This window comes from Apaloderma vittatum, unplaced genomic scaffold, assembly GCF_000703405.1.
Source record: "Apaloderma vittatum isolate BGI_N311 unplaced genomic scaffold, ASM70340v1 scaffold10377, whole genome shotgun sequence".
Taxonomy (NCBI): Eukaryota; Metazoa; Chordata; class Aves; order Trogoniformes; family Trogonidae; genus Apaloderma; species Apaloderma vittatum.
The window spans coordinates 19,587-40,918 of NW_009725722.1; the positions used below are offsets into that span (position 1 = coordinate 19,587).

The window sequence follows — 21,332 nt, forward strand, 5'->3', positions numbered from 1 at the left end:
AAGCGTGCTGTGGGCTCTGTTTCAAGTTTCACCCATGAAAGCTGCTCCTGTGTGAGACTGGAAAGGGGCTGGTGATTGAGAAGAGTGGGTACATGTCAAGACTCCCCCTGCAACTTCTGTCAAACCTTTACAACTATCCCTAGTAGGGAGGCGAGAGAAATGCAGGACTATGTAGCTTTCTCCAAGAAAAGGTTGCTCCTTTTCTAAGCTATGAGCCTAATGGTGTTTTGCTAGATAAGTTCTGCCCACCTGTGGTAGGTAATTAATGCTTTGAATCAGCTGCTTAATATGCTTTTCTTTCTTCTGCTATTGCTCTGGTTTATAACTGTCTGCAGTGCTCTGATTCTCAGATCAAAGCTTGTGGTGTGGTATCTTGTCTAAGTGGGGAATTTGCTGACTCTTGATGCCAAAAGCAGTGCTGTGAGTGCTGTGTCAGTATATTTTCTCATCCAGAGAGTCCTTCCTAGAGGCTCATGCTGCTGAATTTCAAAAGGTCTCTGAGGAAGGGACAGGGCTGAAAGTCTGGCCTTTGCTCCAGGGTTTGTAAGACAAACAGGGTTTATCTCCCGTTATAAACACACAAGATCCGGACAAATAAAAATCCTGCTTTCTGGGGGCTTTCTTCATTCATCAGGGGCTGTGGGAAGGAAGCACCTTTCTCTTTGTTTCCTTTGATGACCAGTTTTTACATGACCCCTCTGTATTATTTGTGACTTAGGTTCCAAAGAGGTCCAGAAATGGGAATAGAGCCAATATGTGCCAAATTCCAGTTTAACTTCTAGAGCTTTGGTGGTTTGTTTTTTTTTTCCAGTTAAGTGGCATTTCTACCACCTGTGGAGTGTATTTAATTCACCTCACAGGAATTGCTTCTTGTGGTTTCCCAAGTGCATGTGGGCCACAGGTTAAAAACACTTCTCTGAAAAAGCACTGCCTTCTCCTTGAGATCTTTAGAATATCTTTTGTTGTGATCTTGTTTTCTGGGCTTAGGTGGGAATCAATAAAGCATTCTGTAATCGAATACATCCTTGAAATTTTTTTGTCTTCAATGATTTCTTGGTGAGAATTTTATTTGACGTGCTTTTGCTCTCCTTATAGAAATATCTTGATTGGACTTTCTCATGGTACCAAGGCATGGCTGCATTCCCCTTTGTCCCCAGCAATGAGGAGGAAGAGGAGGAAGAAGAGGAAGAATTAAATGGAACAGAGAAGTCTCAAGATAAAAAAGTAAAGGATGAAAACAAGCCAGATCCAGATGTGGCGCGATATGATGTTGTAAAGGTACACGTAGAGCTGGACTCGAAATCTTTTTAAGAAAACGGGCTTCTTGCAGTGATTGTGTGTGCTGCTGCATGCACTATTAAGAGCAATGAGCAAAAATTAGAGCTCTGCTCTCCCTGTCAGATGTTATGTTTCTGTCATAGATTACAAAGAGGGGAATTTTGTTGATCTCTAAAAATGTTGAGGCTTGGCCTGTGTGATTTCGGTATCGTTAAGTATCTGTAGCTTCCTCTTGGGAAGTTGGCAACAAGTATGCTGGTGATCTTGTAAGACTTGCTGAAAGGCTGCGTACAGACATCATTTTCAGGTTCATTTACTTGAGTGGAGAGTGAAAAGGTTTCAGCCATTATTGAAGTGTCTACTTGCACTTTTGTAAAGGTAAACATGAATATTACAACTAGATAGTTCAGAATTAGATTTGTAATATGACATTCTTCATATATTTGACTTAAGGTGGCTACTTAGAGTTTCCCCAATTTCATTCTTCATATTTGCATTTCTGAGATAAAGAGTTTCAGCATTTGGAAGGAATTCCTCACATATCAGGAGCGTGGGATTAGGCTTAAATATGAGATTAAAAATAGCAACCTCCTTTATCTCCGACTCAGCCTTGGTGGAGCTGATGCAACTCTCCTGGCTGCTGCAATCATTAAAACCTGTGATCGCATCCCTTTGTCCATGTGCTTGAATTAGGTTTTGTTGAAAGTGTCACTGGGCAAAAGAATTACTGTGCTTGAGCATCTGGTCTTGTTTAAAAGCTTCATGATTTCAGATGTGTCCTGCTAGGTGACACTGTTTCAAAAACTTAACAAAAGAATTGTAGATAGAAGATACCAGATTAATTCGTGAGTCTGGGAGCAGTCCCGTGGTTCAGCGTAATGGATTTTAACTCCTTCCAAGTGGCCCGGACTCAGGAGATTTGGGATAAAGTTCACCACTGTTCCAGTAGTTGTGAAATTTCCATTTTGCACCTGCTTGTGGGCCATTAGAGCACAATTCCTCCACACAGGTGGAAAAGGCCTATTTAAAGTAGCAACTGAACTCACTCAAGCCTAGAATTACGACCTTGCTTGGCTGCAGCTGTTTGAAAGTATCAGTACTGTGAACTCAGGTGTTGCGTCTTCCCAGAACTTGGGATGCATAATGCCCTCACTTAAACTGAAGATTTGTTTCTGGGCACTGTCACTGACCTTGGTCTTCCTCTCTGTGAGCCTTAAAACGAAAATCACAGAATCTCTCTGCATTTCTCTTTACCTCCTGCAAAATAGGAGTTCCTGTCTGGTCTTTACTCTGTTGGCTTTGACGTTGCAGGTGTTTTCAGAGCGCTGCATTAGCTGCAGGTGATCTCTAGCCAAAATGATTCAAGGAGCATGAGAACCCTTCTCAGCCACATAAGGATTTAGTAGTCCTTTATGGGGAAGGCGATTTTCCTATGCCCTGTTACTTACTGGGGAAAAACACAGGTATTGAAACCCCACCAGTGGTCAGATTCAGAAGAGAAGTCCAGTTGTTCCTGCTCCTGTGAGTTAACTTGCTCATTTGTGTACTGGTAAATCTGCAGAAACTCACTTCTTTGTTACACACTGGTAACTTTAAAACCCTCTCTCTGTAGAATATGTACTTGGATCTGCATTGTCCTTCCAGGAACTGCAGTTCAGGGAGTGTTCACTAAGAGTGTAGTGGAACTTCATTGATGTATCTATCTATTTATTTATTTCCTTGCAGGGACTTTTGAAGACACGGATCCAACACCGGCTGAGATACATCCTGGAGGTGGTACGACCTGTTCCAACAGTAGTGCTGGACATACTGCACATCCTCACCCACATAGCAAGGCACTCCTCTGAAGCATGCAGCCAGGTAAATCGCCCGTGGTACAGGAGCTTGAGAATGGTAGAGAGAGATTTAAAAAAGGGAACAAAGAAGTGGTAAAATTAGGGCAAGGAGATGAGACAAGCTCGTTTGTTGCATACCTTTAGTTATTAGTGCTATCTGCTATTTCTCTGCAGCTGCTTGACTGTCCTCGACTGATTGAGACAGTTGTCAGGGAATTTCTTCCTACTCAATGGGATCCCCAAGTGGCTGAACCAGGGCATTTACTCACCAGCCTCCACGGTGTGGCTTGTGCCGCTGCTATGAAGTTCATCAGAGTGTTGGCATCTGGAGGCCGAAATGCAACAGCCAGGCTGGTGAGTGATCCTCGGGAGAGCTTTTCTGATTGTAAAAGCCTGTGTTCTCTGTGACTTACTTTGTAAGTAAAGATACAGAATTAACTGGAGGTGACTCTGAGCTGAGGCTGAAAGAACTGCTGTGAAGAAGATGCATATTTGTCTTTGGAGGGATTGTTGACAGTGTCACAATAATGATGCATTCTGCTGTGTACCAGTGGAAGGAGCTGTCTCAAGCTTTTCTCTGCCTTTGTTTGTTTGTTTGTTTGTTTTACCCAGCACAGTTACACAAAATCCCATAGCACAGCTCAGTGACACTGACCTGCAGCAGGTGTTTAGAGCTCACATTGGCATGTGATGCTCTGTACTCTCCCATGCTCCAGTGACAGGCAACTTAGGACTGTATAAACCAGAAGTTTAATTTCTATCCGTGTGTTTTACAACCCTCATTGAGCTTCTCTGCCATTAATTTGTCTTAATAACTCTGAAGTGATTTATTGTTAGTTCTAACTCCTTACCTACTTCTGGACAGGCTTCCCACTTCAAAGATAATTGTGCTCACTCTTACAGGTCATCACACAGGTGCTATAAATGTGTAACATCTACCATGAAGCAGCACCCATTAGGGTTTTTTTTGCTCAGTGTTGTTAACAGCGTCTATTAAATTGCCATCCAGGAAGTTGCTCACATCAGCAGAACACCTCCAGTCTGTGCTATAAAATACCTGGAATAATGTGCTGATAATGGATCGTGGGATATTTAAAGGCTATAAGTGGTGCTAGGAACATAATAGAAAATCTCTGAATTTTACTCTGAAATTATTTTAAGCTCTGTGTACTCCATGTGTTTCAAGGTATGCAAAAATTGCTTAAAAGGTTCCTGCCCCTCAGGCTTTGGTTCTGTTGCACTTTCATATTACTTATTATGGGTGGTTAAATGTGGGAATGGAAGATAATAACAAACTAAATTAAAACCAGCAATGTAGAAATTTATTTTAGCTAACAACAAAATTTTTCCATCTTCCTCCTCTGGAAGTAAATTTGACTTTGCCCTCTGTTCCGTAGGAGGGGTGTCAGAATTCATAGTTTGATTCATCAGCTCCTTTGCTTTCTTGCTGGTGTACATTAAATCTCTAAAGGATTTGAATTCTAAATTATCTATACGATGTCCTTGTGTTGTGAAAAAGGCATTGCTAACTCATTGTTTAGACAGAGCACACACAAGCTTTTGTGTGTGTGGGAGAGGGAGAGAGAAGCTCTTTTTTATGCTTAAGCAAAAATACCCAGTTGTTGGGGAAGGTAAAAATTATTTCTAGAGAACTGCAAATGAGTCATGTCATGCTTAATTCAATATTAAAATAACCTCAGAACATTTCCAAAGCATCAGAATTCTATAACCTTCTAAAAGTAATAGACAGGAGATACCCTTCTTATAAAATAAACACAGAATCGTTGAAAGATTTAGGCTGTAGGACCCCTGAAAGCCCTTTAGTGTAACCTCCCAAAAATTAATATCAGCATCAATTCAGTACTTTTGTATACTGTGTTTTTCATAAGATATATCTTTACATGTAGTCTTGACTAATAGAGTGCTATTAGCTAAAGAGGAATAAATATATATTTTTTTAAAAAAAAGCAGATAAATGCTGCAGAGGGAATCAAAACCAAGAATATGTGTGGACTAGACAAACCTCCATCCAAAGTGATTTAGATATAATGGATTTGTGTTAAGAATGGGTAAGGTAATGCCTAGCCATCCCTTCCAGGAATAGTTCTTGCTTAATAACCATTGACCATGTACTGATCCTTTGTAGTACGCTCCTTAAGATTACACAAGGTAAAGAGAGATTCGAGGAGTGTGGGAGGAGTTTGGAATGAGCTGAATTGAAATCTGCAGCTCTTTTGGTGTGTCAGAGCAATGAGGTAAGGATGCAACTGATGTCTCTTTTGTCTTTCTTTTTTTATTGCTGTTGTTTGTTTGTTTCTCAGCTTAACCAATTTGAAATGAAAAGGCGGTTAAGTCGATTCATAGCTGAAGACCCACTGGATCTGCTCCTGCCGAGGGAAGAAGCCATCAGGCTGAGCACTGAAGCCTTCCGGCTGTGGGCTGTGGCTGCTGGCTATGGCCAGGCCTGTGAGCTCTACAGGTACAGCCCGGGGATGGAGAAATGGGGGTGGGGGAACAACAGAGAAAACAAGCATCCTCCACCAAAGGGGCAAATACAGGGATCTCTGGGCTCAGTTTCTACTCCCTTCAGGGCGTCTTCTCTCCTTTTTCCTTTGTTTCCCATCTGTGCTATGGGAGATCACCCAGACATTTTAGGGCTGCATCTTTTTCCCCTTGAAGACAGGAATAATCTGTGCGGTGTGACACCAAGACATGTAGTTTGCAGGACATCTAGAATTGAATCTGCTGCCCACATGCTGCCTTTCAGTCGTCAGACACCAGCACGTATGCTAAGTGAGGCGGATTGCGTTCATTTTCAGTCCAGTAGAAGTTCTTGTGCTTGACCATTGAGGTCTGCACTGGAATAAGTCTGACATTCAAGCATTGAATCTTCTTCCTGCAGTCCCACTGACTTGGAAGCCTTGAGGTGGGTATGGATGTGCCCCAAAGAGAAGTAAAAGGGAGGGCAGGTTTAAGTTCCAGAGGGGAGATTCTATGCAACAGCATGTTTTGTTCTTTAGCCCAATCAGATGTCTCAGCTAATAGAGAATAAAAGCTGTATATAATTCTTTAGCAGTGTAAATAATGTTGAGGAAAGAGGAACAGCAGAAGATGGCTTAAAATTGCACAATTATAGTTGTGGATCCTTTGGCTGAGACTTGGAGAACTAGGTAAACAAGAATAAAATGAAAGTAGTTTTTGCATGAGATTATTAGAATGCTTGGAGGCAGAGTAGTAGGTAGGTCCCATTCAGATGAATTTGGAATGACAGTATTCTTTCTTTGTTATCTCTTTTCCATATCTGTTTATTTTTGTTATTTTGGTGGTGGTGATGGTTCTCATAGTTTTATTTTAGCAACTTTTGTAAATACATGGTGGGAGAGTGTAAAGAAGATAGAGCTGGGCTCTTCCTGTGGTGTAAAGTGAAAGTACATGAAGCAATGGGCACAAATGGAGATGCAGAAAGCTTCTCTTAAGTGTAAGAAAAACTTCTGACTGTGAAGGCAATCAAACACTGGAACAGGTTGCACAGGAAGATTGTGGCCTCTCTGTCCTTCGGAATTCAGCTGAATGTGTTCCTGCTGTACGTGGCCTGGCTTGAGCCGGGAGTTGAGCTGCAGGTGATCTCCAGAGACCCTTTCCATCCTCATCTCTTCTGTGATTCATCCTGTAGGGATCTCTACCCTGTGCTGGTGAGGATACTGCAGTCTCTGCCCGAGTTGCTCACCACCTGCCTTGGGAAGAGCCCTGTGACTGACTTGTCTGTCCAGCGAGCTGCAGCTGTCGTTACTCTGCTGAGCCGCGTGACGCAAACAGCTGCCTGCACGGAAGAGCTGCAGGCCAAGCTGAGAAGGTCAGGCCCTCTCTGTCACAAGTTCTGTGTATCTGAGTAGTTGGCATCCTGTCTTTCCTCTCTTTGGTTTGCAGACTTGACTACTACCTTCCCCCCCGCCCCTTGATTTTGGATGCTTTAGTGTCCTATGTGTGAACCGCTGAGGGGTGTATCCCCTCTGACACAAGTAGTATCTAGTTTGACAGCTCTGTGTCTGCCAGCCTGGTAAGGGACAGGAGTAAAAATTCTGCGTTCAGCTATGGGGTGGAAGGGCAGCATTAGCAAAATGCCCTGCCAAAAGCAGCTGGGAAGCTTTTTTGACCTGTTTGGGGAAAAGAAAGTAACCTCCCTGAGGTTTGGAGGAAAGAACCTCTCTGTAGAGACCAAGATGGGTCAGGATTAAGAGGTTGCTGGTTTTGATGGATATCAAAGCAGTAGGATTTGCTGAACACAGAGGTACTTTTTCTGGTGAAAAGCAAAGAAGCTCCTTAACTAAAGCTGGATACTGAGGTAGAGTGTCTGGTAAGATAGAGCGTAGCTCAAGGACGGAGTGGTACAGGTGAGGAAACCTCAGCTTTCATGAGGAGATTTTGCATTGGTCCTTTCTGCTCAAACCAATTTGGTCTCATCTGTGGGAATGGGCAAAGACTTCTTTCCTGTAGTGACTGTCACCTGGTATTGCCTTCCAGACTACGTGCAGTTGAAAATCCTGCCTTTAAAAATGGTGATTTAGAGAGACAGTTGTTTCCGAGACATATTTGCTCTCCCATATAATTCTTCTGTTGTGTTTCAGTAATGGTTCAGAAGAGAGTGAACAGATTCCACCTCCTCCAGTAACGTGGAATCAAGTGTCAGGTTTACAGCCCTTCCTTGAGACCAGTCTCAAAAAATTCCTCCAGGAGATATCCCAGAGAGAAACTTGGCAGACTTTCCAGCCTCTGACCACAACTTACGTGATCTACTTGGGAGTTTATTACAGTGCTTGCAGCCAACAGGTAAGGCCTGAAAATACACGTTTTCTCCTTATCTGAGTGGCATCAGCTTGTGTATTACCTCTGAAAACCCTAACCTGCAGGCAATTCTGAAAAAGACAGACATTGAGGCATCTGGCTGAGGAGTGCATTTCATTTACTACAGCTCCTATTTAAGCTGTGTGGCAATTAGGGTCAGATAAGTCTGCTGATTCTTCAGATTAGCAGTGCCAAATATCACTGTCTTCCTTTCTTGTTCTTTCTTCCACTGGGTTCAGAGTGTCAGTCAAGGTACATGGTAGTGCTGTGACTGTTCTGATTTACTGCAGAGGTCAAAGCATGAAGCAGATATGACGTAATTTAGTTTGGCAGTCCTTCTTGTGTGCAACAAATTGTGCATTTTTGCGTTTGTGGCTTGAGTGTTTACGTGTGGACAGCTGCACTGCAGTAGGCAGGTTGGAAGATTGAGCATTGAGGGTCATGTCATATGAACTTTGGATAAGAAACAATGAAAATAAATTTATTTGCTGCCTCACTGACATTCAAGGTCAAATTCTTTAACCTGGTTACAGCTGTTTTAAAGTGACTTTTCTGAAGGTGACACATCAGTGGGACGCTGTTGAAGAATAATGTCTTATACTTTAGCTATCTGAAAGATTCATGTTCTAAAGATAAACGCAATTTTCCTCTTTACTGCCCAACTGACATGCCCGAGTTCTGACCTGGGAGAGCTGTCGTCAGGATGAGGGAGGGGATAATTTAATGGCTCTAGTTATTCACGCTTCGGCAACTCCTCTGAAACTTGCTCAAAGCAACGGAGTTTGTTAGTTGAGGCTGGGATGGAAATCACCAGTATCTTTCAAAGATGTCTTCAGTGCCCCAGAGGTTTGTAGTACCCTTCATGTGCTGTCATTAGGTCCTGAGCATTGGGGAACCAAGAGGTTAATATTAATTTTTAACCTTTATGGATCACAGAATCACAGAATGGCCTAGGCTGGAAGGGACCTTAGAGATCATCTAGTCCAACCTCCCTGTCATGGGCAGGGACGCCTCTCAACTAGATCAGGCTACTCAAGGCTCCGTCCAACCTGGCCCTGAACACCTCCAGGGAAGGGGCAGCCACAACATCTCTGGGCAATTTATTCCAAAGTCTTGCCGCCCTCGTACTGAAGAATTTCTTCCTAAGATCCAATCTAAATCTATTCTCCTTCAACTTAAACCCATTTCCCCTTGTCCTATCAGTGGACACTCTTGTAAAAAGTCCCTCCCCAGCCTTTCTGTAGGTTTCCTTCAGGTATTGGAAGGCAGCTATTACGTCCCCCGGAAGTCTTCTCTTTTCCAGCCTGAACAATCCCAGCCCCCGCAGCCTGTCCTCGTAGCAGAGGTGCTCCAGCCCCTGGATCATCCTTGTGGCCCTAGAAGCCTGGCTGACAAAATAAGTCCTTGAACTGTGACATAAGTGGTTTTGGTTTTTTTTTATTTCCACTTAAAAAGAAACTTGATTGTCTACCTGTGGTTAGTTAATCTGATTTAAAACAAATAAAAATTAAAAAAAAATGCATGTAGCCCATTTGAATGGACTAGTGGAAAAAAAATCAACTTTACAGAAACTGATTAGTGTATACTGGGACCTTTTTGGAATATTTTTGTTAGACTACCAAGAAGCAAGGTTAACATCTTCATTTAGTTCTTGTAGTGGCCTTCCAGTACCTGAAAGGGACCTACAAGAAAGCTGGGAGGGACTGTCCACAGGGACGTATACTGACAAGATGAGGGGCAGTGATTTTAAACTAGAACAGGGCAGGTTTAGATTAGATGTTACAGAAGTTCTTTACTATGAGGGTGGTGAGACCCTGGCACAGGTTACCCAGGGAGGGGGTGGAGGCCCCATCCCTGGAGACATTCAAGGTCAGGCTGGATGGGGCTCTGAGCAACCTGATGTAGTTAAAGATGTCCCTGCTCACTGCAGGGGGTTGGACTAGATGGCCTTTAGAAGTCCCTTCCAAATCAACACATTCTGTGATTCTACGATTTTACTGATTTCTGGAGGGGAATTTCACCTGGGTAAAATTTAGATTTTTATGCTATGGAAATGAAAATTTCTGTATCATGAAGCAGCATTCTACTGAAGGGAAAGAACATTATAATTTGCCAGTGTAATCCTTCAACCTGGCATGTTGCTCACTAGGGCCGAAAGAATTCGGATGGTTCTCTAAAAGCCACAGATCCTCCTCTGTGCAGTGGTCATCCACAGTCATGCTCTGATGGCTAGGTCTATCACACTTCATGCAGTTGACTTCATATTTTTTTTAAAATAATTTTTTTCTTTGAGACTGTTATGATACCACTACACTTTCTCAAGGTAGTTCTGATCAACTTTATATCATCTTCCAGTTAAATGGAAAGGTCAGCCCATAGATGATGTGGGAAGGGGGGTTTAGCCACCTGGGGCCAGTTTTCATTTGGGGAATCTTGATCCAATTAAGAAATCTCCGTGATTCATTTTAATACTTGAGTGCGAGAACACCTTGAGGTGCCAACTCTCAGCTTCCGCACTGTCAGCAGTGAGACCAGATCTAACCTAGAGCAGTACCACTATGCAGATGATGTGGTCTGGCAAAAAGATAACAAACCCAGAGAAAAAAAATAAATCAACGTGTCTTTTTGCCCTCACTGGAAAGCCTTCGTTCACCATCTTGTCCTGTCTTTTTTCCATGTCTTCGGCAGCTGTCAGTCAATCCAGTTGACTGCTTAGAGGAGCTGGAACGTTTGACTTCCGAGGTGCTGCTGCCCCTTCTCAGCCAGCCAGCCATGCACAGCATGTGGGACCTGCTCAGGTAAAATCACTTCGCTGCTAAGATGCTGAAAATAAGGCAGCCTCATTTCTATACTGAACTGTGTGGCAGTTTTCCCCCTCCTGTTTTTTTCCCCTGTATGTACATGCTCCATACATGTGGGCTGGAGTGCAGTAGGGCTCTGTCTACAGCCCGTGTCATCCTCTGTCCCCTCACAGCAAAAAGTGTGATGGCTCCTGGGGTTCTCCAGTTCCTCCTTTCCCATGGGTGCTGCAGTGGGGCCTGCATCTCAGCCCTAACATGTAGCTCTGTTTTCCATGTCGATTTCAAATTGATTTTGGTCACTCTTGGCTTTGATTCTTTTTGGTTTTACTGGTTAAAAAGAGAAGAAAGAAGAAAAAGATGAAAGGTTAATGTCCATGTAAGTCTCTTTTCATACATGCGTATGTGCACGTACCATTCACGTGCTCTGGGTGATGCTGCTGATGTAAAATAATTGAGACTAGACCCTCATCTTTAAGCTCCTGCAGAGCTTCACTAAGGCTTTAAAAAGTCCCTGCAGCAAAGTAAAAGGTGAGATACTAAACTTTTCAGACATTTGGATAACATGAGCTTTGTTTCTGGCTCTGGGGACTGTTTAGCACTTGCAGATATTCTATCTGTTCTGTAGAGGGAGCCTCCCTACAGCCTGTGATCAGTCCTGTGGAGAGGGGGGAACCAGAAAGGCCAGACTTGTAGTCAGGGAAACATCTTGCTGCTTCTTAGAACATCTGATGTAAGGAGTATACTTGAAGTCTTTGTTTTTGAGTGGTGTTTGAATGGTCATGAAGTAGTGCGGCGCATGCTCTTCCGTGACTGAGGGCTGAGGTCCAAAGCACCGAAGCTTCCAACACTCGTTAGCCCCTTCCCCACCTGTCCTTGAGGTCTGAACACAATGGGTTTGTTTGGACTGTCAAAGCCCACCTGCAAGAATTCTCCTAGGCTGTTCGTAATGGTGGCTGGTAAAAATGAAGAGCTAGCTAATCTCTGCCTTAATATTTTTACATTGTTGTCTAAATGTTCTGGGCAGACTAGGGCCAGGAGTTCAGGATACTCTGTAAGCTCCAGATGTGTTCATGCATCTCCTACATTCTAGTGCCAGTGGAAGGAAGAGCAGTGTGTTGAAAGAATTAGCTCTCTGTTGTAGAGTAACGATATGGATCTTTGTCATAGAATCACAAAATGCACTGGGTTGGAAGGGGCCTTTAAAGGTCATCTAGTCCAACCCCCCTGCAGTGAGCAGGGGCATCTTTAACTACATCAGGTTGCTCAGAGCCCCATCAAACCTGACCTTGAATGCCTCCAGGGATGGAGACATTCACCACCTCTCTGGGCAACCTGTTCCTTTTTCTCCCCACCCCAATAGTAAAGGGCTTCTTTATGATTCTGATCTAAATCTGCCCTACTCTAGTTTAAAACCATTGCCCCTCCTCCTGGTGCCATATGCCGTTGTGAACAGTTCCTCTCCAGCTTTCCTGTAGCCCCCTTCAGGTATGGGAAGGACACTCAAAGGTCTTCCCAGAGACTTCTCTTCTCCAGACTGAACAAGCCCAACTCTCTCAGCCTTGTCCTCATAGAGAGCAGAGGTGTTCCAGCCCTTTGATCACTTTTGTGGACTCACTCCAAGAAGTCTACGTCCTTCTTGTGTTGAGGGCTTCACAGTTAGACACTTTGATGGCATTTGCCTTATTGCTCTGTCACCGTTGAGCAAGGTGCTTCCGGTCACTCCTCCCTGTATTGACAGACGTGGTACGTGTAGCGTGGGCCCTGCAAGCACCACCGGTGTGAAAAGTTTCACCCATGGAGAGTGAGCACACGCACAAAGCGTGGTATGCATGGCTGTGTTCACATTAAAGCTAGATTCTTTCTGAATAGACTTCAAAAATATGCATTTCATGAGTACGTAAAGGGCAGCGTTTCTGCAATACCAATTTTAGATATAAGCTGGCTTTTTGGTTTTGCTTGCCAGTTTTTTATTGAAATGTCTTGAGTGGGCAGGCAGCTATATTAAATGGCTTTACGTATGTACGTGGGGATACGTGTATTTTTTATTTTTTTTAATCAAATGCCCAGTATTTTCAAATGTTTGACGTCAGAGGTGTGTCACTGTGTTGGTATTTCTGCCACATCATGACCAATTTAGCTGAAGATTAGAGCTCGCTGGCATTTAACTTGTATGGCGAGGGCATTTACTTGACCAACCATGGTGCAGGTTTTTTTCTTGCACAGTCTTTCAGGCTTCAGTTCAGATAGTAACGTTCCTGAAGAGAATTCTTCAGCAGGATGACCTGACCCCTCTCTCTCTCTTCACACAGGCCATGCTCTGCTTTGTGCAACCCTCTGTCCTGTTCCCCGGCGCCAGAGTCTGTCTCCAGCATTGCATCCCTGAGCTGCGCTGGAGGGAAACCTCCTCTGAGCCTGGTTGGCTCTAAGTCACCGTTCCCCTTCCTCACTGCCCTCCTCTTCCTCATCGATAGCATCACTCGTGTTCACAAGGGCCTGACCAGCAAGGTGAGAAAGACTTTTCACTCTGAGTTGTAGGCTGAATGATTATGTACTTGTGAGGGAGATTATTTGTATTTTCCCAGGCTTAAGAGTGATGTTACTGGGACTATTAAAATTGTTGTATAATTTTATTTTAAAAATAGTGAAGTGCTATAGAGAAGAAATACCCCCATTTTCGAAACAAGTGGGTGAGGACCTGAAAAGTATCTTCCTTGTTCAAAAGGATGGATTTAAAAAGAATGTTGAAAAGGGATTAAATAACTTGTTTGGCTAAGCAAAATAAATAACTGAGTGTCGAGAGGAAAGGAATGGGTAAAGTGTATATAACAAATAAAAATGGCATAAAATTAAATGAGAGAATGAGTGTTAACAGTGACTGAAGAGGTTTCTTCCCACTCCTGGTTTTTAGAATGAGAGTGTCATGGAAGATTGCAAACTCAGAAGAGGAAATGGCAGAGCCCTAGAGAGATGAAGTACCTCGCATATGTTTTCTCAAAGCCTTCCTCTGTCACCTTACAGTGAATTAGCTGACTGGTTACCAGTAGAAATATCTGGCCAGATGTGAGAAAAGCTTCCTAAGCCGCTGACCAGACTGGATACCTGTGGTGGGGATGGTCATGCCCCGAGGCAGGAAAGCAGATATTTATCAGACCATTTTAAAATATCCCTTTTGGAGTAGCCAACAGGAATTCTCATGTGAGACAGTAGGGGGTAGGCCTGGGAGAGGGCAAAGTTTTACTTTCCTCCAAGCACGAACTGTCTTTGTATTTGTCTCCACTTCTGATTCCTTTATAGTACAGCTCTGTGCTGGGCTTCAGAGGCTTGAAGGATTATTTACATCAAAGCTGGCAGGCTGGACCTCCCTCCGTAACTCCCTCATCTGCGTGGATCCTGCGCCATGAATATCACCTGCAGTACTTTGCATTAGCGTTGGCTCGGAGAATGGTATCGTTACAAGTCTTCTCCCTTCTTTCACCTCAGGAACTGACTTCAGCCTGGGCTCTCCAGCTCAGTGTGTCAGACTGGCAACTGCTCTTTGCATCTGTGTTCTTTTTCATATCTGACTTAGGTCTGGTGACTTTTTAGCTGTCTTTTATGCCCTATTAGAGAATAGTATCTTTACAGTTACTGTTGTGGGGATTTAAATCTGTAATACTTTGAGTTGTCTTTGGACTAGAGTGAGAGCAAAGTTTTACAAGTGTGCCACTAAAAACAAGTCTGACTAAGACATGAATCAGTGGAAGTGGGAAGATCTCATTACGAACGCTGACAGTCTTTGCAGTCTGCCTGAGTCTCTCACTTCCCACTGAGGTCTGTGTCTCAGTTGACCCTCCTGTCCTCATTGATTGCCCTGTTGACAAATCACACAGTGCATTTATCTGGTGTTTTGTTTCCTGTACAGGCAGGCGCTTGTCCGGATTACGCCCAGCATGCCTCGCTCCATCACTGCGTTGCCATGGCATTGCTAAGCCGTCTGTTGCCAGGGAGTGAGCATCTGGCTTATGAGGTCCTACTGGATCTTGCCTTTAATCAAGAGTTCCTTCCGTAAGCTTTGCGTTTTTGTTTTTTTTTTCCCTTTCTGGTACATGGGAAACCTTGGGCAAAATGAGAAAGCACATGTTGACACTACAATTTTGTCATGGTTTTTGGCCTATATTCAGGTTTTGGTTACTCATTGGTGTATTCTCAAGCCACAGAGCCTTCTAATCAGACCAGCAATGTGGTTGCAGATTCACTCTGATGTACCAATGTTGAGAAATGAGACTAGTTTCTTTTGATCTCCTCTGTGGCTAGAGTCCTGTGATTCTCACTAAGGCCCAGCATCTGCTGTCCTGAGCGTAGAATCTAGAAAATACATGGGAATTTGACATAGCTTGAACAGCTTCTTCAAACCTCCTCAAACACTTATTATACAAGTTCTTCCACAAACTTTTGCTGATTTGACAACTGTGACATTTTCCACCTTGCACTGAAAGAAATCACAAGCATCTCATATATGAAGCCTCTCATGTCCGGCCAAGAAAACGGTAGCAATTTATCTTGTTCACGACAACCTCTCTGAAATTTGCCTTGGTGCGTCCCTGTAGGAAGTTGGACCAGAGTACTGCAAGGATGTACTGTAGTTGTTAGTATTTGTTGTGGAGTTTGGTTTGGGGGTTTTTTTGTTTGTTTTGTGTGGTTTTGGTTGTGGTTTTTTTTTTTCTTTTTTTAACAAATACCTACTCAAGCTACTCTTTTGTGAGAATTTGGCAAGTAATCTGAGACTGTGGTCAGTCTCTGAGATTGTGGCACATGCATTTGAAAAACACCTTCACACCTCAGTTTCTAACTCCTGACCTTGCCACTGCCAGCCACAAAGCCACTATTTCGAGAACTGCTTATTAGATTCATGTGGGACTTATGATATTTGGTATTTCATCTCAGCACCTTGGCAGCTGTGCTGGGAGGTAGACTGCCTCTCTGGACAGCGCATTGTGGCCTCCACAGTGGACTGCTGGCATTGTTTGGAGGGTTTTTTTATGGCAAGACATTAGTGTTGCCAATTCCAAATGTAGTTCTGTGAGTTCCTTGGAAATCCCAAGGCAGCTGATGCATGTACAGGCACTCAGTATTACCACAGCTGAGTGCTGTAGAAAGTGTTGCAATACTGTGTGTGTACTGCTCTCGCTGATCCAGAAAGACTGTTGAGATGGATTTCTGTAGTGCTTGTTTGTTTGGTGTTGAGAGATTATTGTTTTTTGGTTTCTTAAACTAGTATTTGTCTTTATCTCACAGTGAAGGGAGAGCTGGAGGGCCGGAAGCAGCTGACTTCTCTGATATCCTGCATCTGGGAACCAGTGCCAAACTGGCACAGCCTGGCTCTGCGGCAGCATCTTTTTCCAAGGCTACTCGTGGTGCCCTGCTGAGAGAATCGTACCAGAATCTGCCTTCCATCCGATCCTGCTACCTGTCTCATTTAGTCCACTTGCAGCCTGCCCTTATGCGTTCCCAAGCATCCTACCAAGGACGGAATTACCTCATCCAGTCGATGCTGCTTCCTGAGGTCAGAGGGCCCATCCTGCCTTCAGACTGGCCATTCTTCCCGCTTATCAGCCTCTACAACAAAGTGACTAATGCAGAGACACGTGGGGCTGTACTGAACTCTCTCCCACTTGATCTCGTCAACACCGTGACCTGGAACTTGCAGTGGGTCTTGTTGCTGGAAACCTGGCGTGCCAGAACCCTTCAGGGCATCCCTACTGCTGCCAAACTTGCACGGCTTATGTGCGTCTTCCTCACGGGCAGCGACCTCTTCCTCGAAGCACCGATCCACCACTACACAGCTGCCCTTCTCACCGTATATTGCCACCCCAAGGCCTTGGACTCCCTGAATTTGGATGCTCCCATCCCTGGTTTGGCGTCCTTCCACGATCTCTATATAAGTCTCCTGGAGCAGTTTGAAGGCGTCTCCTTCGGAGATCCGCTCTTTGGAGTCTTTGTTCTTCTACCTCTACAGAAGCGTTTCAGCGTTCAGCTGCGTCTTGCTGTTTTTGGGGAGCATGCAAGTATCCTGCAGGCGCTGGGAGTGCCGCTCCAGCAGGTAATCCTGGCTTGTGCGAGTTGCCTGTCGCTGCTTATTTCTGTGTTACTGGGCTCTTCTCTGTCTTTGTACACCCTTGATGTGAGCATCCTCTCAGCACTTCGTTTCTTCCTCATCCCTACTTGTCCAGTATATAATCATGCTTTCTTTGCTTAGAACCTTTTCATTCTTTCTGAAGAAAGTCCAATGCATGGAGAGGAAAATACAATAGGAATGGAGAGTAGCGTTCTTTTGATTTAGGGATGTGACAGCAGTGTGTGCCTTTTTGTTGTTTCTTTTTGTTTGTCTCCTCCCTGCCCCCAATTGATTGTAATTCTGAAGAATGGAGTCAAGCCCCTGTAGTTGTGGGCTCTTGTCACAGAATCATTTGCAGAAACCTATTGAATGTTGTTTTGAGAGCAAATGTGAGGAAGGCAGGAGCTGTGAAATAGTTCAGTCTTCACGGCAATCATAGAATGTTAGGGGTTGGAAGGGATGTCTAGAAATCATCTAGTCCAATCCCCAACTCTCCAACACTCTGATTGGTCTAATGATTGAAAATCTCCTAATCTATAGCTCATACGTATGAAGGGCTAGTCTGCAGCCCAGGTTCTGTCAGTGGTTACCTTTCCCTTGTCACCTTGGTGAGAACCTTTTCCTTGCCCAATACATGGACAAACAGTCACTTTCCTTCTCAACTGTGTTTTCACATTTAGTTACACTGGAGTTGTGCTTTACTGGATAACTTGTGAAGAAAATTTGATCTGTCAAGTGCAGGACTGTATTTCTTTTGAAAAAGCAGAGCACAAGAGACAGAGATGAGTTAGCTTTAAGTTCTGTGTCAGTTGACAGACAATACCTGATCTAGCCTAAAATTTGCTAATCTGAAGATAAACTTTCAAAATTTTTTTCCAAACAACTGCAAACCAGCAGTTTATGTGGGATCAGTGCTTTCCGTTGTGCAGTTGCAGTGCTTTTGCTTTGGCTGTAGTAGCCCTGCAACCACTTTTCCTGTACCATTATGACCAGATAAGCCTTTGTTTCTTAAATCAGGTAAGCCAAGATATTCTGGCCTATTTTTTATGGTAAGTGTTCTGTTCTCTTGATGTTCCCAGTAGCTCTTTTCTGTGTTTGTTCCAGTTCCACAAATACACGGAGGAACAGAGCTGAACGCTGTATTCCAGATGAAAGCTGTGTTTCAATGTCACGTGCTCTATCTTGTCGTGATCCCTCCTATTTTTTTATGGTAAGTGTTCTGTGCTCTTTTCTGTGTTTGTTCCAGTTCCACAAATACACGGAGGAACAGAGCTGAACGCTGTATTCCAGATGAAAGCTGTGTTTCAATGTCACGTGCTCTATCTTGTCGTGATCCCTCAACACCAGATCTCTCAATACTATCAGAATTGTGGCATGTGTTACAATGGAGAACATTTCAAAGCAGATTGTTTTTCCTGTGCTTAGAAATTTTTTAAATGCCAGATACTTAGAACAATGTTTTCATTGCCGCGTTGCTTGCAAACAAACTATGTGATGGAAAATTTGAGAAAAACCGCTTGAGGAGGTGTTGTTTGTTTGGGTTTTCTCGCTTTTTGTCTTGAATTAAAAATACGCTAGCAGGCAGTAGGAATGCCACAGCAGGCAGTGCTTTTTGAATCAAGTAACATCAATGATTATCTTTAATCATGCAGTGAAGACACTCCAAAGTGAAATACATAATTTTAACCCTAGAGAACTTAAAGTGGAAAAGAATAAAAATTGGAATTGCAGAGAGGGGAGAAGCAAGCAAAACAAAGTAGTTACTAAAAGCTTTTCTGACCAATTTTTCAAAGCTAGACAGTGAAGTCAGAAAATACTGGAAACTTCACTTAACAACAGCGTTAACTCTGGCACATGTGTCTGTTTTTCTTTTCTGGCCAAGGGCACAGGTCAGCATAAGCCTCTCTGGTACATTAATGGGGATGTGGTGCTGTTGGAAGTACTCTGTCTCCTTACTTTGAAACCACTCTTAACCTGTGCCAAAAAGCAGCTGCAGTTGTTTAACCAGTTGAACATCTCTCTGTAAAGCTGAAGAGGTCTTGAGAATGTTTGTCAAAGGCGTGTCACATTAGTCGGCATGGGCAGTGACATCTCTGCTCAGTGGTTGTGCCACTGAGGTACATACATCATCTTATCTATGAGTGCATGCACAAACAGCTGGGGAAGGGCCCCTAAAGTCACTGATTAGGCGCTGACAAAAATTGTGATGTTGCCTCTGGGTGGGTTTGTTGCAGTTCCCTGTACCTCTCGAGCGATACACTTCCCCTCCTGAGGATAACCTGAACCTCCTGCGACTCTACTTCCGAACGCTGGTCACCGGTGCCCTGCGCCACGCCTGGTGCCCTGTGCTTTACGTGGTGGCTGTGGCTCATGTGAACTGCTTCATCTTCTCCCAAGACAGCACAACGCAGGTGGGTAATGGACAGCAGAGCCTTAGGGCTGGAAACTTTGGGGTTTGCAGCTGCTCTTCCCAAGGGTCTGGCGTGGTTTGGGGTGAATCACTTGCCCTGCGCTTGAAAGCAAAGATTGTAAGCTGATGTTCTGAGGACTGCTCAGCTCTTTGAGGATCTTCATGAGACACAGACAGCAGCTCTTGTTCGTTGTCGCACTGATGGTAGATGATCCTACATAAACCTTCCAAGTCAGCAATGACGTGGGCTGTGGCATGGGGAGCAAGAATGAAGCAGAGAGGATGAGGGAGCTGATCGGGCAGAGAGAGCTCTAATAAATTTAGCCTCTGTCTGGGACAGTCTTAGGGTGCAGAGTACTCTTTCCTTTTGTTTTATCTGATTAACCAGGCAGAAGCCCTCCTGTGGCCTTGGGGTCTCTATCAGTGATTATTCATGCTAACAAATTATATCTCTTATCTACCTGAAAAGTTGAGAAGTCAGCTGAGTTTTGGGTCAGGGGAAGGAGACAGGCAAGATCCAAGCGATTTGCCATCTCAAGCCCTTTCTTCTGGGACAAAGCTGCTATTTGGAGCGTTGTAAAAATGAGCAAAGCATCCTCCTGGAGCTCTGTATGCCTGTAGGCAAAGGTAGCGTTGCACCATATTAACCAAAGTCTGCATTTTGTTCCCAGGAGACAGATGTGGCTCGGAAAAGCATGCTGCGGAAAACTTGGCTGTTGGTGGATGAGGTAGGATCTTGAGGTTCAGTCTGTGTCACTGGGACTGAAGTTTTTTAAACATGGAACTCTTACAGGTTGGCCTTTTGGCTTTTGAAATTTGTAGTTAACTGCCTTGCTAATCTGAGAGATGAGCAGCAGGACTTTGACCTGTGATGGCTATGAATTCTGTTACCCAATTCTTGTAATTCAACTCAAAACATTGGGCCCGTTGGAACCTAGACGAGGCAGCATTATATCTGGGTAGTGAGAAGTCCTAGGGGGATGATTCTAGCACAGCTAGGACTCTTAGCTGGATGCTTCCTCTGGAAAGAACAGAAATTATGTCAGGTTTCTCTTTTTCTCCAGGAGCTTGCCAGAGTCTATCATTTGTGTGGCAGAGCTGGGTCATTTAGCCCTTTCTGTTTAGTCTCCAGATCCCACTGAAAACATGGTTTAGGCTTCTGGCAAGAAGTCATTGTGAGGGGTTGCTGAGGAGACAGTGGAGTTGTGTTCAGAAGAGGAAATCACAGGCAAATCGAAAGTGAATTTTCTTGCAAGAAGCTCACCTTTTGCAGCTCTTCTGTTGCAGATGGTGCAATTAAATATGTTGGAATTGCATTATGTGGCAGGTTGCTATGTTGCGTTGGAGACGGGGTGGAAAAGTGGAAAAGATTAGATTCTTTTCAGATATGCTTAACAGCTGCTGTTTCTTTCTTCAGACCTTGAAAAAACACCTACTCTACTACAGAGTGCTGAATGCAGAGAGCCCTTTGGGATTTGACCTTTACGAGCAGCTCCCTCCCATGCGACTGAAGTACCTGCAGATGGTGACGCAGAAGGAAAATAAGGAGAACACACCCGCACTGGTCTCGTAGCAAAACACTTATATGAGAAGAGGGACAAGGTGAAGAATGGAAGAGCTCAGTATATGCTTCACTGATGAATTCAGGTGCACTTCAGACAGTTTCAGTGTCTTACCTGGACACTCTTGGTGTCTTTCAAGTGAAGCAGTAGCAGAATGCTCTCAGCACCGCAGAACAATACGTATCTTCTCAAGATATGACGTGTGTGTGGCCTCTCTGTGATGAATGCTGGAGCCTTTTCTTCTGTTCTTTCAGGTTATTCTGCTGCTTCCCACAGAAGGTGAAACTGGACTGTTACAAGGGAAGGAAGTGCTAAACCTGTTTTGTTTAGTCAGGCTGGAGTCTGTGGGTTCCCAAGATGGTGTGTCTCCCTCAGATCTTTCCCTTGCTTTTTTTTTGTACCCTAAATTTTGAATGGTTCCTTCTCTGTGCTATCCCCTGCAAATAAACTGACAGTACAACAGGGGAGAGGCTCATCCTGAGAGCTTTGCTTTTAAAAATAAGCAGTTTG

General features: G+C 44.0%; 1 protein-coding gene across 1 annotated transcript in view; it reads left to right on the plus strand.

The window, feature by feature from the left end:
* RPAP1 (RNA polymerase II associated protein 1) overlaps positions 1-20,963 on the plus strand; it is a 35,339-nt gene extending 14,376 nt beyond the window's left edge. Inside the window, exons 11-24 of the mRNA XM_009873012.1 lie at positions 1,096-1,278; positions 3,004-3,138; positions 3,288-3,467; positions 5,435-5,592; positions 6,787-6,966; positions 7,739-7,940; positions 10,644-10,753; positions 13,066-13,261; positions 14,051-14,200; positions 14,658-14,800; positions 16,031-16,835; positions 19,085-19,261; positions 19,932-19,988; positions 20,678-20,963. Coding sequence (XP_009871314.1) covers positions 1,096-1,278; positions 3,004-3,138; positions 3,288-3,467; positions 5,435-5,592; positions 6,787-6,966; positions 7,739-7,940; positions 10,644-10,753; positions 13,066-13,261; positions 14,051-14,200; positions 14,658-14,800; positions 16,031-16,835; positions 19,085-19,261; positions 19,932-19,988; positions 20,678-20,833 — 2,832 coding nt within the window. The 3' untranslated portion in view covers positions 20,834-20,963. The remainder of the gene's footprint in view (positions 1-1,095; positions 1,279-3,003; positions 3,139-3,287; positions 3,468-5,434; positions 5,593-6,786; positions 6,967-7,738; positions 7,941-10,643; positions 10,754-13,065; positions 13,262-14,050; positions 14,201-14,657; positions 14,801-16,030; positions 16,836-19,084; positions 19,262-19,931; positions 19,989-20,677) is intronic.
* Positions 20,964-21,332: the final 369 nt, after the last annotated feature.